This window comes from Oncorhynchus mykiss, chromosome 10, assembly GCF_057628025.1.
Source record: "Oncorhynchus mykiss isolate SJ-2025 chromosome 10, ASM5762802v1, whole genome shotgun sequence".
Lineage (NCBI taxonomy): Eukaryota > Metazoa > Chordata > Actinopteri > Salmoniformes > Salmonidae > Oncorhynchus > Oncorhynchus mykiss.
This window is the reverse complement of record NC_143031.1, coordinates 80,668,709-80,685,069: the sequence shown is the minus strand read 5'-3', so window position 1 is coordinate 80,685,069 and position 16,361 is coordinate 80,668,709. Positions and strand designations below refer to the sequence as shown.

At 43.4% G+C, this 16,361-nt stretch overlaps 1 protein-coding gene and 1 long non-coding RNA gene across 2 annotated transcripts in view; both read left to right on the top strand.

The window, feature by feature from the left end:
* The first annotated feature begins 8,234 nt into the window (after positions 1-8,234).
* LOC110516472 (scavenger receptor cysteine-rich domain-containing protein DMBT1-like) overlaps positions 8,235-16,361 on the top strand; it is a 38,860-nt gene continuing 30,733 nt past the window's right edge. The window contains exons 1-3 of the mRNA XM_090188071.1: positions 8,235-8,737; positions 9,106-9,190; positions 9,360-9,511. Coding sequence (XP_090044197.1) covers positions 8,470-8,737; positions 9,106-9,190; positions 9,360-9,511 — 505 coding nt within the window. The 5' untranslated portion in view covers positions 8,235-8,469. The remainder of the gene's footprint in view (positions 8,738-9,105; positions 9,191-9,359; positions 9,512-16,361) is intronic.
* LOC149980485 (uncharacterized) lies at positions 12,639-16,313 on the top strand. Its single transcript, XR_016483963.1, has 2 exons — positions 12,639-13,366; positions 14,230-16,313. It is a non-coding gene; the product is annotated as an uncharacterized LOC149980485 (long non-coding RNA).

Here is a 16,361-nt window from a genome sequence, read left to right as displayed (position 1 = left end):
GCACGTCAGCCCCCGGTCTGCAGGCGTTGTATGGCCTACGGCCATATCCTGGCCTCGTGCAGCGCCAAGAAATGTCGTTTTTGTGGGTCGGAAGAGCACAAGGCCAAGGAGTGTGACGAGCCCAAGGCTTGCCACGGGTGTGGCTCAAGAGCACACCTGTGGCGTGATTGCCCGGCTCGTCACAGGTCATACGCGTCTGCAGCTGGGGGGGGAGCGGGGGATGGGGGGAGGAAAGAAAGGACGCGTGCGGATTGCATGGATGGCACAGGGGAAAAGACGGCGCAGGAAGAAGAGGGGAAGAAGGATGAGGTGGGAAGAAAGAGGCGAAGAGAAGAAAAGAATGGAACAGAAGGAGATAAGAAAAAGGGGACGGAAGAAGAAGAAGGTGGAGGAGCTGAGAAGAGGGAGAATGGGACAGTGGTACGAGAAGGAGTGGAAGAGGGAACGGGGACAGTGGTACGAGAAGGAGTGGAAGAGGGAACGGGGACAGTGACGGAGAAGGTGGGAGGAGTGGATGTGGGAGGGGAGGGGGTGGGAGGGGGGGGAGATGGGGGGAAGGAGTGGGGGGACAGCCTGCCAGGCTTCCTCGAGGTCGAAATGAGGGATTTGGTGGAGGGGTTAGTGGGGATGGGACGTTGTGTCTCCCCGCTACCTCCTTCACCAAAGAAGAAAGGGATAAAGAGGGGGAGCTTGGCAGGAAGTGAGAGGGAGGGGGGTGTGGAGGGGGAGGGGGGGGTTAAGAGAGTGGCGGGGGGGGGGAGGGGAGGGTAATTTGTCCTCCCGGTTTGCCTCAGCCCCTTGCATTTTAGTGGATGACTCCAGTGAGGGGTCGGTGGGTTGTTTGCTAGAGGGATCCCAACTCCTGTTTGGGGAGATGGGGTCCCCTATATGCAGCCCCGAGGCAAACAGGGAGGGGGGGATGGTGGGTGGGGAGGGAGGACCCAACACACTGCCTGGATCATGGGTTGGGATGGAGGACGGGGGGGCGTCAGGAGAGGAGAGGACGTCCCCGCCGGTGGAGATGGACCAGGGGAGCATCGGGTGAGTCTCCTGGTTTTTCTTTGGGTTTGGGGTTTTTATTTGTTGTAAATAATTAAATGAATAGTTCTGTTTCTTTTATTAGTCTAAATGTTAGGGGGTTAAGGGATAATGTTAAAAGGAGGGCAGTTTTTTGTTATTTAGAGGGTGTGGGGTTTGATTTCTGTTTTTTACAGGAGGCTCACCTGAGGGATGGTGGGGATGTGTGTAGATTTAAGAGGGAGTGGGATAAGGGGGAATCTTTTTGGGGCATAGGAGGGGTGCACTCAACAGGAGTAGGGATTTTGTGTGGGCATAGAGAGGTTAAAATAGAGAACACTTTTGTAATAATGCAGGGTAGAGTTTTGGGGATAGATGTTAAGTTTAGAGAAGCTAGATATAGCTTAATTGGGGTGTATGGGCCACAGGTGGCGGCAGACAGGAGGGAGATGGTGGACTGTCTGGCGCCCCTGTGTGTTACAAACAGGCACTTGGTGATAGGAGGAGACTTTAATATAGATTTAGGGGTAGGCGGTGATAGCAGTGCAGGTGCCATCTCTGGGCTAATGGCTTGCCATGGTCTGGTTGATGGTGGCCTGCACACTACTCCGGCAATGGTCGGTCCTACATGGCGCAACTCCAGGGGGGTTGCGCGGAGGCTCGACTACATTTTTGTATCCAGGTCTTTGGGTCAGTTGTCTGGGCGGCTGTTGCCTGTTTTCTTCACGGATCACGACGGGGTGTTCCTGCAGGTGGGGTCGCCAGTCTGCCTCTTCGGTAGGGGGTACTGGAAGTTAGATCGGGATATACTGGAGGAGCAGGCTTTCGTTGACGCATTTTTTTTGTTTCTTTCGGAGGCTTGACGGCCTCCGGTCCATGTTCGAGGGGGTGTTAGAGTGGTGGGATTTAGTCAAGGGGAGGATAAGGGCTTTTATAATAGGATATTGTAGAAGGAAAAAAGGGAGGAAAGGAGGGAGGTGGATCGTATCCAAAGGTTAATTGAACTCGAGTACGAGGCAGGCAACCTCGGCGGGTCGATTGACTGGGAGAGATTCGCAGCCCTAAAGGCGCAGCTCAGGGAGCTGCAGGAGCAGAAGGCTCGAGCTTTCCTGGAGCGTGCGCATAGTGGCTTTCTAGAACATAATGAGACTTGTTCCGCTATGTTCTTTAAGTCGGTTAGGGCCAGACAGAGTAGGAAGGTAATGAAGGGAGTTAGGGAAGAAAATGGTAGTATAGTAAGTAAACCAGAGGAAATGGTCAGGGTGACAACTGATCATTTCCAAGGTTTATTTAAGGAAAGGGAAATAGATGTAGAGCAGGGAAACGTGTTTTTAGAACACTTGTCCCGGCGGTTGCCAGAGGACATTAGAGACGTGATGGAGGCCCAGATCTCACTAGAAGAGGTTGAGAGCGCTCTTAGGAGGATGGGAAAAGGGAAGGTGCCTGGGATGGATGGGCTGCCGGCTGAGTTTTACCTCAAGTTTTGGGGTATACTTGGACCAGTGGTTCTCGAAGTCTTGAAGGCCATCCTTGAGACGGGGGTCCCGGGGGGATCAATGGCTGTTGGTGTGCTGTCACTTCTTTATAAGAAGGGGGAAGCAACTGACCTTGGCAACTGGCGGCCATTGACCATGCTGTGCGTAGATTGCAAGATTCTTGCAAAGGTTTTAGCAGACCGGTTGCGCACAGCCCTTCCCTACGTCGTCCACGAGGATCAGACGTGCGGGGTAGAGGGCCGCTCTATAAGATGGAACCTACAGTTGATCAGGGATTCCATCGCTTGGGTTGAAGATAGAGGGCTGCCTTTAATGGTAGCAGCGCTAGATCAGGCGAAAGCTTTTGATCGCGTGAATAGATCTTTTCTATTCAGGGTGTTAGGTAGATTAGGATTTGGGGAGAAGTTTATAGGATGGATCCGTACTTTATATGTCGGAGCGGGGTGTCGAGTTAGTGTAAATAGTCACTTAGGTGACGTTTTTGACCTCTCGTCTGGGGTCAGGCAGGGATGCCCACTCTCGGCTCTCCTCTTCGTTCTGTACATGGAGCCTCTGGGGGCTGCCATTAGGGCAGACACAGGGGTGGAAGGCTTGTTGATCCCTGGAAGCGGTGGGCTGCGTGTTAAGATGACGCAGTACGCCGACGACACTTCCTTGCTGTTGTGCAAGGACTCGTGCCTGACAAGGTCCCTTGCCATCTTTGGGGATTTCACCCGAGCGTCGGGAGCAGTTCTGAACCATGCAAAGTCTTCCGTCAAGTTTTTCGGAAGATGGCGCGGTAGAACGGATGTGCCTGGGGGGTTATCTCTCTGTGAAGGGGCCCTGAGGATTCTCTGGGTTCATTTTGAGAGCTCCGGCTCAGCGACGCTAAACTGGAACATGCGTATCGCAGTGGTACAGAGGAAGCTAGCAATGTGGAAGGCTAGGTATTTGTCTTTTATGGGCAAAGTCCTGGTCCTAAAGGTGGATGTGTTGCCGTCTCTTTTGTATGTGGCATACATCTACCCATTGCCGGCTTGTCTGAGGAGGCCTCTAGTGAGGCTTGTGTTTCAGTTTATGTGGAGTGGCAGGTGCGAGTGGGTTGCCAGGGCACGCATGATCTGGGGGGTACCACATTTCCCCCTCAAGCTGGACGCCATTTTTGTTTCTTTCTTGTTGATGGAGCTTGCTCGTCCGGTTATACACCCGTCCGGTTACCTCCTGCGGGTGTTCTTCTCGTATAAGGCGAGAAGCGTAATGGTGTGGTCTAACGCGGGTCCTCGGGCGGAACAGCTGCCGTGGCATTTTGGCCATGTGGCCAAGTGGCTGCGTGCGCACCCCGAGGTTGAAGTTGCCCGAGTAGGTTTAGACCACAGGCACCTGTACGAGGAGGTCAGGCAGGTAGGGAGTCCTGCGCCTGTAGCGGGCATCTCGTCGGTGGTCTGGGAGGGAGTGCAGGCGCGGGGCCTGGACAACAGGCTCAAGGACCTGAATTGGTTGGGCCTCCATAAGTGCTTGCCGGTACGTGCCATCTTGTACCGGTATAGTTTGATGCAATCCCCCACCTGTCCAAGATCCTCTTGTGGCAGGGAGGAGACTGTGCGCCATGCCTTCTGGGACTGTGCCTTTGCCGGACTAGTCTGGGCTAGGGCACGGGTAATGCTAGGTGTGGTTAGGAGTGATTTTGTTTTGACATGGGCTAGGCTAGAGAGAGGCGTAGGGAGAGCAAAGGGAACGGATAGGGACAGGTTTCTGCTCTGGCTTCTCATGAGTCTCTTTAAAAAGGGACTGTGGGAAGCCAGGCAGAATTTAGTCAAGACAGGGAGAGATTGGGGGGTGGAAGGGATAGTGAGAAGGGTGGAAGGTGATTTGAGGGGGAAGATGAAGAGGGAGGAGAGGAAGTGGGGGAAGCATGCGGCACGGGAGAGGTGGAAAGGGGTTTAGGGCTGGGAGTGTTAGAGTGAGTTTGGTAAGGGGATAGATTAGGGAAGGGGAGATAGGGAAAGGGTTAGGTATTGGTTAGGTATGACGGGGAGGGACGATGCTCCCCTGAGGTTTGTTTTTGTTTGATGTTTTTGTAAATATAATTAATTAAGAATGAATGAGAATTATGATTTTGTAATAGTATGAATGGTATTGATTGTAATAAATTATTTTAACCACCTTTTTGATTTGCTTCCTGTTTTTAAGTTTGGTGTTGGTTTTTCTTTTGTTTGCCTATTCTTGGGCAGATTTAGTGGCTGTCTTTTAGGTCCCAGTTGTTGTTACTAGTCAACTTTCAGTGGACACCCCCTCAGTGTCTTTTCAGAACCCCTCCTAAAACCCCTCCTGTTTAGTTGTGGTTGTTGTCAGTGACTCTGTTAGTTCCCTCTTCTATTTAAGGGACATTTCTGGGTTTTGTTGCTGGGGAACGTAACAAGAAAACAATGGAGAAAAACAAGCTTATATTTTGGGTTGGATATTGCATCCAATTAATATTTTAATCAATGCCATTTCTTTACAATGCTCATTAATCTTTCAGTTATTCTTCTGTTATTTTTATTCTGTTGTGGTAAATATTTCAGTTATTTTCTTTGGGAAGCCATTGTGTTGCATCCATGTCTGAAATGTGCTGTATAAATACAGCTTGATTTGAACATATTGTAACCCAATGACCAATGAAGAAATATGTGCAAAGCAACACATCTTAGTCCAACTTAGTATGAAAAACCGTATCAATCTGACTTTCCCAGCCTGCTGAAGGCGCGGTGGAGGGGTAAACACCACCCCCGGCTCTACCAGGGGCTTGAGGTGGTCTCCCACAGCTCCTCTTAAATCGTGTTCTGTGGTCTTGCTGTTCCATTTCTTGACTGCCCCTGCAACACAGAAACACATTAAGTCGTATTATATAAAACACTCCAAGTAATGGATATGGAGCATCTATAGCCTCAGTTACACCTGGCACCTAAATGTGACTTCTGACATCTGAAATTCACCCTCACCTTTGATGCGCATGAATCAAGTTATCTGGACATGTTGATTAAGAGGGAGATTGGTGGCTTTAGCACAGACCTATACAGGAAGCTGACGGACAGGAATTCCCTGATAGCTTCCAACCTACAACCCTAGAAAATAGCCTCCATCAGCCAATACTGTCGCATACACAGGTTTTGTGGTACACAGAGTGACTATCACAAACAAGCCGACTGTCTGGCTGAGCGTTTCAGACAGTGGGGTTACTCAGAGGACTGTCTGGATCAATGAGGTAAGATCCCAATACCCATGTAAACATAGCTTACTGACAGATCAATGAGGTCAGATCCCAATTTCCCATGTAAACATAGCTTACTGACAGATCAATGAGGTCAGATCCCAATACCCATGTAAACATAGCTTACTGACAGATCAATGAGGTTAGATCCGATACCCATGTAAACATAGCTTACTGATAGATCAATGAGGTTAGATCCAATACCCATGTAAACATAGCTTACTGACAGATCAATGAGGTTAGATCCAATACCCATGTAAACATAGCTTACTGACAGATCAATGAGGTCAGATCCCAATACCCATGTAAACATAGCTTACTGACAGATCAATGAGGTTAGATCCAATACCCATGTAAACATAGCTTACTGATAGATCAATGAGGTTAGATCCAATACCCATGTAAACATAGCTTACTGACAGATCAATGAGGTTAGATCCAATACCCATGTAAACATAGCTTACTGACAGATCAATGAGGTCAGATCCCAATACCCATGTAAACATAGCTTACTGATAGATCAATGAAGTTAGATCCAATACACATGTAAACATAGCTTACTGACAGATCAATGAGGTTAGATCCAATACCCATGTAAACATAGCTTACTGACAGATCAGTGAGGTTAGATCCAATACCCATGTGTTGCGAACAGGTCGATTGTAGCAGTAGTCGTTTCGGTGGAGAATAACTTTACAGTTATTTTGACCGCGGTGGTTATTGAAATCGTGGTTTCGTGGAAGAAACCGTTGTTGTGCATCATCGTTCAACGCTCCAATACCTGATAATGACCAAACCTGTTTAGGCTTTTTGGGAATTTAACTTCAATGTTCATAGTGCACCTACCCGCCTGTCCAACATCACTACTCTGGACGGCTCTGACTTAGAATACGTGGACAACTACAAATACTTAGGTGTCTGGTTAGACTGTAAACTCTCCTTCCAGACCCATATCAAACATCTCCAATCCAAAGTTAAATCTAGAATTGGCTTCCTATTTCGCAACAAAGCATCCTTCACTCATGCTGCCAAACATACCCTTGTAAAACTGACCATCCTACCAATCCTCGACTTTGGCGATGTAATTTACAAAATAGCCTCCAATACCCTACTCAACAAACTGGATGCAGTCTATCACAGTGCAATCCGTTTTGTCACCAAAGCCCCATATACTACCCACCATTGCGACCTGTACGCTCTCGTTGGCTGGCCCTCGCTTCATACTCGTCGCCAAACCCACTGGCTCCATGTCATCTACAAGACCCTGCTAGGTAAAGTCCCCCCTTATCTCAGCTCGCTGGTCACCATAGCATCTCCCACCTGTAGCACACGCTCCAGCAGGTATATCTCTCTAGTCACCCCCAAAACCAATTCTTTCTTTGGCCGTCTCTCTTTCCAGTTCTCTGCTGCCAATGACTGGAACGAACTACAAAAATCTCTGAAACTGGAAACACTTATCTCCCTCACTAGCTTTAAGCACCAACTGTCAGAGCAGCTCACAGATTACTGCACCTGTACATAGCCCACATATAATTTAGCCCTATCAACTACCTCTTTCCCAACTGTATTTAATTTATTTATTTATTCTGCTCCTTTGCACCCCATTATTTTTATTTCTACTTTGCACATTCTTCCATTGCAAAACTACCATTCCAGTGTTTTACTTGCTATATTGTATTTACCTTGCCACCAAGGCCTTTTTTTGCCTTTACCTCCCTTCTCACCTCATTTGCTCACATTGTATATAGACTTGTTTATACTTTATTATTGACTGTATGTTTGTTTTACTCCATGTGTAACTCTGTGTTGTTGTATCTGTCGAACTGCTTTGCTTTATCTTGGCCAGGTCGCAATTGTAAATGAGAACTTGTTCTCAACTTGCCTACCTGGTTAAATAAAGGTAAAATAAATAAAAATAAATAAAATAGTATAAACATCTGTAGGGTTGGTAGAATGTGGAAAGACCCACCTCATTGGTTAATATTCCCTGTAGTAGAAACATCTGTTGGGTTGGTAGAATGTGGAAAGACCCACCTCATTGGTTAATATTCACTGTAGTAGAAACATCTGTTGGGTTGGTAGAATGTGGAAAGACCCACCTCATTGGTTAATATTCCCTGTAGTAGAAACATCTGTTGGGTTGGTAGAATGTGGAAAGACCCACCTCATTGGTTAATATTAACTGTAGCAGAAACATCTGTTGGGTTGGTAGAATGTGGAAAGACCCACCTCATTGGTTAATATTCACTGTAGTAGAAACATCTGTTGAGTTGGTAGAATGTGGAAGTAGGTTTTAAATTCATACTTAATACACATCTGCAGTTGTCTGACTATTATATTATTATTTAATGAAAGAAATGTAAAAATGCACTTTTTGTCTGGAAATAAAATAAACATTTATCTGCGTTAACCACTCCAGTCAACAGATGGCGATATGCGTTTTTCAGGCGATGCTATCAGAGTGACGTATAATGTAGTGGACGGGACGCTTCTTCAACAACATCTCGTCAGCCACCTCGGTAGCTTCCGAGCGGAAACGTTCAAGCTGTTCAGACTGCTTCGGTCTATATTTACTTCTGTATTTGGAACATAATTCTGTCTTTTAACTAGTTTCCCCATTTCATGTCATATTTCCGTTTAGTCAGGTAACGGTAGCTGGCTTGATAAATGAGCCTATCACTAGGCTAGTCGCTAACTAGCTAGGTTAGCTGGCTAACATCCCCGACCATGAGCTCAGCAAGCTGCTGCCCTCCTGCTAAAAAAGAGGTCTGCTGGAAGGAGAAAGAAGGTATTTGGCTGAACGTTGTCGTGAAAGAGGAGAATGAAGAGGAGGATGTAACAGTAAACGAAGAAGTCGAGGGTGAGGCTGTTACACAGAAAGAAGAGGAAGAAAACCATTATACTTTTTTTGGAGTGAATGAAGGAGAGATAACTGTCATATTGAAGGAGGAGGAGAGGGAAGAAGAGGAGGAGACAGAAGATCTGAGTAACACCAGTAAGTCCTGTCTTGAAAATAGTTGTTGAACTGATACGTGGTTTTAAAACGGCATTCTACTCTGGTTCTGAGCTTAAATGCCGTTTTTTAATGTAGGAATTGATAAAGCTACACTGTAAGATGTGAATACCATCAAGAAGCTGGCCAACAACAAAACTTTAACAATGGATTTGCACCTAAAATCACAACTTAAATGTCTCACGGAATGGACTTGCCTTCATTCAATACTGCAATTCCACTGTACTAAACTGGAGGCGATTTCAGGTGATTGAGGCATCTAGTCTAGATTAAACGTCATAGGAAGTTTTATCATGTGGAGGTTTCATTCAGGTCTCTGTTTAATTAAATCATCTGTTTGTCTTTGACAGGAGAGAGACCAGACTCTCCTTCTGACAGCAGGAAGAGTCCTTCAGGGAAACCAGACCCCGAGACGTCCAAACCAGCAGGACGACATCACTGCTCCCAGTTGTGGAAAGAGTTTTACCCAGTTAGGGAGCCTGAGAACACATAAGAGAATACACACTGGAGAGAAGCCTTACCACTGTTCCCAATGTGGAATGTCGTTTACCCAGTTAGGGAGCCTGCAAACGCATGAGAGGGGACACACAGGGGAAAAGCTTTTCCAATGTTCCCATTGTGGAAAGAGTTTTGGCCAGGTAGGAAACCTGAACAAGCATGAGAGGACACACACAGGTAAGAAGATGTACCGCTGCTCCCAGTGTGGAGAGAGATTTACCCGGTTAAGGTACCTGAAAGAGCATGAAAGAATACATACAAATACACAGGAGGAGAAGACATACCACTGCTCTCACTGTGGAAAGACATTTTCCCAGTCAGATAACCTGAAAACACATGAGAGAATCGAGAGGCTGTGTTCTGACTTGTGTTTTTGACTGAGAATGTGTGTGTTTGTTTGGGCTGTCAGACTTGAGTTCACTTCGTATAATGTTAGTGCACTATTTTTAATTGTGATTAATCCATTGTCTCAAAGGGTTAAAAACACACTGAAAACATCCAAGATACATACTATATACAGCTAAAATCTACAATGCCATGTAAACACAAGATGACATTGAGGTTAAATAAAGTGTGATTTATCAATGGAACATATTTTGACAGGTCCACTGTGTGTCTCTGTAGAGTCATAATATCCATAACAACTAGAGGTCAAACAGGGAGATGGTTCCATTCATTTTCCCCACAGGGCTGTGTTTTGTTTAGACTCACCCTGGTGTGATGTTTTGATAACCATGTAAACCTCTCTGGGACAAGGTGACTGTGGACACAGTGTGTTGTCAATTTATTGTCATGTTTTTAAAATGGTATGACTGCCTTTATTTTAGCTGGATCCCAGGAAGAGTAGCTGCTGCCTTGGCAGGAACTAATGGGGATCCACAATAAACCCCAGGAAGAGTAGCTGCTGCCTTGGCAGGAACTAATGGGGATCCATAATAAACCCCAGGAAGTGTAGCTGCTGCCTTGGCAGGAACTAATGGGGATCCATATTAAACCCCAGGAAGAGTAGCTGCTGCCTTGGCAGGAACTAATGGGGATGTCTCTCTCTACTCTCAGATTCGAAAATGCTAATTAGCATCAAAGTAGACAACATGCCTACAAATCCCTGCAAGCTCCTGCAATTCATCTCTAACCAACACATTTCACAGAACAGTTCACAGAATTGTCCATTGAAATAAATGTTGACAATTTAATCACTGCTACATTAAGGCCTGATTGGTGGAGTGCTGCAGAGATGGTTGTCCTTCTGGAAGGTTCTCCCGTCTCCACAGAGGAAATCTGGAGCTCTGTCAGAGTGAACATCGGGTTCTTGTTCACCTCCTTGACCAAGGCCCTTCTCCCCCGATGTCTCAGTTTGGCCGGGCGGCCAGCTCTAGAAAGAGTATTGGTGTTTCCAAACTTCTTCCATTTTAGAATGAAGCTGTAACGTAACTAAATGTGGAATAAGTGAAGGGGTCTGAATACTTAATGAATACACTGTATAAGACTGGAAGAGGTTTCTATCATTGGCAGTTTTGTACACAGTCAGGTGATACGTGGTATAGAAAGTCCAATCTTAGGAGAGAACATGGGAGGCACTATACTGTGTGTCTGCAGGTGTCTATCTGGTCAAAACCACTGATACAGGTGCCCCTCCACCCTCTGGTGGGATGGATCATGTCTACAGAGACACCTACATTCAAATACTTAGATTTGTGTGTATTGGGTATATGTTGTGAAATATTAGATATTACTTGTTAGATATTACTGCAGTGTCGGAGCTAGAAACACAAGCATTTTGCTACACCTGCAATAACATTTGCTAAACACGTGTATGTGACCAATAAAATGTGATTTTGATTTGAAATAAACGTCCTATTTATCAAAGCTGATTTTGGATGGAGTCAAAATGACTCCAAAGGATTTTAATTTGTTAAAAGTCCTTATTGATACAGAAACACTAAACCAGGATTTAGATGTATTAAGAACAAGTTGATTGACAAAGTCATGAAAAATTGGATGAATTGACTAAACCACATTATGGCTGTGATAAAAGATATGCATCTGGGGTCAAAATGATCCATGTCAGAACTATGGTTCAATGTAAATATGTAGTGTGTCTAAATGATCCATGTCAGAACTATGGTTCAATGTAAATATGTAGTGGGTCTAAATGATCCATGTCAGAACTATGGTTCAATGTAAATATGTAGTGTGTCTAAATGATCCATGTCAGAACTATGGTTCAATGTAAATATGTAGTGTGTCTAAATGATCCATGTCAGAACTATGGTTCAATGTAAATATGTAGTGTGTCAAAATGATCCATGTCAGAACTATGGTTCAATGTAAATATGTAGTGGGTCTAAATGATCCATGTCAGAACTATGGTTCAATGTAAATATGTAGTGGGTCTAAATGATCCATGTCAGAACTATGGTTCAATGTAAATATGTAGTGGGTCTAAATGATCCATGTCAGAACTATGGTTCAATGTAAATATGTAGTGTGTCTAAATGATCCATGTCAGAACTATGGTTCAATGTAAATATGTAGTGTGTCTAAATGATCCATGTCAGAACTATGGTTCAATGTAAATATATAGTGGGTCTAAATGATCCCTGTCAGAACTATGGTTCAATGTAAATATGTAGTGGGTCTAAATGATCCCTGTCAGAACTATGGTTCTATGTAAATATATAGTGGGTCTAAATGATCCCTGTCAGAACTATGGATCAATGTAAATATGTAGTGGGTCTAAATGATCCATGTCAGAACTATGGTTCAATGTAAATATGTAGTGGGTCTAAATGATCCATGTCAGAACTATGGTTCAATGTAAATATGTAGTGGGTCTAAATGATCCATGTCAGAACTTTGGTTCAATGTAAATATGTAGTGGGTCGAAATGATCCATGTCAGAACTATGGTTCAATGTAAATATGTAGTGGGTCTAAATGATCCATGTCAGAACTATGGTTCAATGTAAATATGTAGTGGGTCTAAATGATCCCTGTCAGAACTATGGTTCAATGTAAATATGTAGTGGGTCTAAATGATCCCTGTCAGAACTATGGTTCAATGTAAATATGTAGTGGGTCTAAATGATCCATGTCAGAACTATGGTTCAATGTAAATATGTAGTGGGTCTAAATGATCCCTGTCAGAACTATGGTTCAATGTAAATATGTAGTGGGTCTAAATGATCCATGTCAGAACTATGGTTCAATGTAAATATGTAGTGGGTCTAGAGTTTGTTTTAAATTCTCACTCATTAAAAACGAATCAATCAACACATGCTTCTCTTTGAACGACTTAATATAATATTCAACTTTAATGAAATAAATGAAAAATAAACTTTTGGTTCCTCAACTGCGTTGCCCCTCCAGTCAGCAGATGGCGATGTGCGTCTTTTAGGTTCAGGCGACGCTGCCAGTGTGACGTATAATCTAGTGGACGGGACGCTCCTTCAACAACAACAGTTAGACACCTCGGTAGCTTTATAGCAAACATAGCTACAACATTCACTCTCTTTACACTCTTTTGGTGTACATTAGTCGCTGTGTATTAAACACACTTCTGTCGTATGTACGTGTTGGCCCATTTAATTATATATTTACGTTGTTTGTCAGCTAGCTGGTTTGCTAAATTAGCTTAGAACTAGGCTAGTTGCTAATGCTAGCTAGCGAACATCTCCGACCATGAGTTCACTAAGTTACTCTCCTCCTGCTAAAGAAGAGGAGGTCTTCTGGACGGAGAAATAAGTTCTCCTGAAAGAGGAGGAGGAAGAGAAGGATGTTACAATACAAAAACAAGTAGAGGGTGAGGCTGTTACCGTGAAAGAAGAAGAGAAAGACGTTTCAGTGGAAGAAAAGGAAGACTCGTTCAGAGTGAAAGAGGAGGAGGATGTTACAGTAAAAGAAGAGGAAGCGGAGAGAGAGGAGGATGCAGTTTTTGGAGTAAAAGAGGGGGAGGGGGAGATGACTGTCACATCGAAAAAGGTGGAGGAAGACGAAGAGGAGGAAACTGGATATCTGGGCCCGGTTTTCCAAACGCATCTTAAGGCATCCTATGGTTCTAACGGTGAACTTAGCCGTAAGATGGTTTTGAGAAACCGGGCCGTGATTAACACTAGTAAGTACTGTCTTAAAAACAGAGGCACAAACTCTGCAGTTGTTGAACTGATGTGTGGTGTTAAAGGGGAAATATGTAATTGCTACGTTTATATTATTTATAGCCATTGATTCTTGAAGAATATAACACATACCTCATGAGCTTAGTTCAACTGTTGTACCCCATCAGAACCCCAAATAAGATTTTTTACACCAATGTTTAGAAACAATGTAAATCAACACTGTTTAGCCTCAACATGGTTAAAACTATCATGCTGATTTCATGGATGGTCAGTCCTTGCATCCGTAGGTCTGTCTATGAATTTGAGAGTAGTTACATTTCTCCAGACCCATCCATCATCTCATTACCAAAACAGTGGTGGAATGACATCTTTGTTATTGTTTGAACTGCAGATTGGTTGATCGATTTGATTTGGCTTTTTTAAAGGGACAACCTAGGATTTAAACGGCAACAAAATGGCTGCCCTGAGACTTGGTTTGGTAAACAGCTGAGGGATGGGGGCTGGAGAAATGTAACCACTCTCACATTCAATTCATTGCCCTCTTGCGCCTATTTTAGCAAACACAGAAAGGGGCTTATATTGGTGACCAAAGGTTATCTGGCACACTGCTTAGGGGTTCAGCAACTGTAATAACTTATTTCTAGCCTACAATCATCAATGTTACTACTAATGTGAAAACAAGACAAAATATGACTATTGTTGCTCACTTGACTGTCTCAAGACAATTGTCAAATAATTGTAACATTCATTACAGACGTCAATTGTTGTACAATATCATGGCTACGCTGTTGGCATCACCTTTTACAGTGGATTTCTGCTGTTGTGGGCCTTTAACCATCTGTCTGACTTGTTGTTCACACAGGAGAGAGATGTGACTATCGTGGATCCTCTGGGGAGCCTCAACAACATCATGAAGCTGACGAGGCAGGGAAGAGTCCCTCCCGATCAGAACACCTCAAGAAACACCAGTGGAGACCAACAGGGAAGAAATCGTACTGCTGCTCTGACTGTGGGAAGAGTTACTTAAGATCAAATTCACTAAAAGTACACATGAGAATTCACACTGGAGAGAAACCTTATAGCTGTGATTAATGTGGGAAGAGTTTACTACATCTAGCCATCGGATTATACACCAGAGAACACACACAGGAGAGAAACCTCATAGCTGTGGTCAATGTGGGAAGAGTTTCACTCAGTCAAGCAGCCTGTTGTCTCACCAGAGAACACACACAGGAGAGAAACCTCATAGCTGTGGTCAATGTGGGAAGAGTTTTACTCAGTCAAGCAACCTGGTATCACACCAGAGAACACACACAGGAGAGAAATCTTATAGTTGTGAACAATGTGGGAAGAGTTTAACTACATCCAGCCATCTGATTGTACACCAGAGAACACACCCAGGAGAGAAACCTCATAGCTGTGAACAATGTGGGAAGAGTTTAACTACATCCAGCCATCTGATTGTACACCAGAGAACACACACAGGAGAGAAACCTCATAGCTGTGATCAATGTTACAAGAGATACTCTGATAAAAGATCTCTGATCAAACATCAGAAAATACATTAATGAAGGAGTTGTTTCGTGATATCAATGAATTAATGTCACAATGTAGAATGTTTTAACATTGTAGTAGGAGTATTTTAATGATGTCACAATGTAGAATGTTTTAACATTGTAGTAGGAGTATTTTAATGATGTCACAATGTGGAATGTTTTAACATTGTATTAGGAGTATTTTAATGATGTCACAATGTAGAATGTTTTAACATTGTAGTAGGAATATTTTAATGATGTCACAATGTAGAATGTTTAAACATTGTATTAGGAGTATTTGAATGATGTCACAATGTAGAATGTTTTAACATTGTAGTAGGAGTATTTTAATGATGTCACAATGTAGAATGTTTTAACATTGTAGTAGGAGTATTTTAATGATGTCACAATGTAGAATGTTTAAACATTGTATTAGGAGTATTTGAATGATGTCACAATGTAGAATGTTTTAACATTGTAGTAGGAGTATTTTAATGATGTCACAATGTAGAATGTTTAAACATTGTATTAGGAGTATTTTAATGATGTCACAATGTAGAATGTTTTAACATTGTAGAAGGAGTATTTTAATGATGTCACAATGTAGAATGTTTTAACATTGTAGAAGGAGTATTTTAATGATGTCACAATGTAGAACACTAAACGTTTGCCCCCTGTTCAATTGATTTCTGCATGATATGGATATTAGCCTCGGGGGGAAAATCCAGGCTCTGAATTGAAAGAGTGCTATTTATATGATATAACAGAAAGTGACTAACACAAAAAGAGCTGTGTTACACTTACAGCATTGGTGACCCACTTGAATCAAAATGTAGCTAGATGTTTTCTACAAGTTGTCCTCTAACCAGTGATGTACACATTATTCCCAGATTCCATGTGGTTTTTGAGCTGTTAGTTTTAACAGGACAAACTCATCTCCCCACTCTCACACAATTGATTTCAACATGATATCGATGAGGGATGAAAAATAAGTGTTGTGTTACTTTGTTTAACGACCTCTAAATGTAAATGCATCTCTCCAAAATGTAGCTGACTGTCTTCTGCAGGTTGTCCTCTAACCAGGGAGGTAAAATATATCTCCCATTTCCATGTGTTTTTAGTTGTGTTAGTTTCAACAGCACCAACAACCTGATTTGTCCTCTAACCAGGGAGGTAAAATATATCTCCCATTTCCATGTGTTTTTAGTTGTGTTAGTTTCAACAGCACCAACAACCTGATTTGTCCTCTAACCAGGGAGGTAAAATATATCTCCCATTTCCATGTGTTTTTAGTTGTGTTAGTTTCAACAGCATCAACAACCTGATTTGTCCGCTAACCAGTGATACTTATTACTTATACTTAATACTTATTTTCCACAATCATTTGCAAATAAATTCATTAAAAATCCTACAATGTGATTTTCTGGATTTTTTTTTCTCATTTTGTCTGTCATAGTTG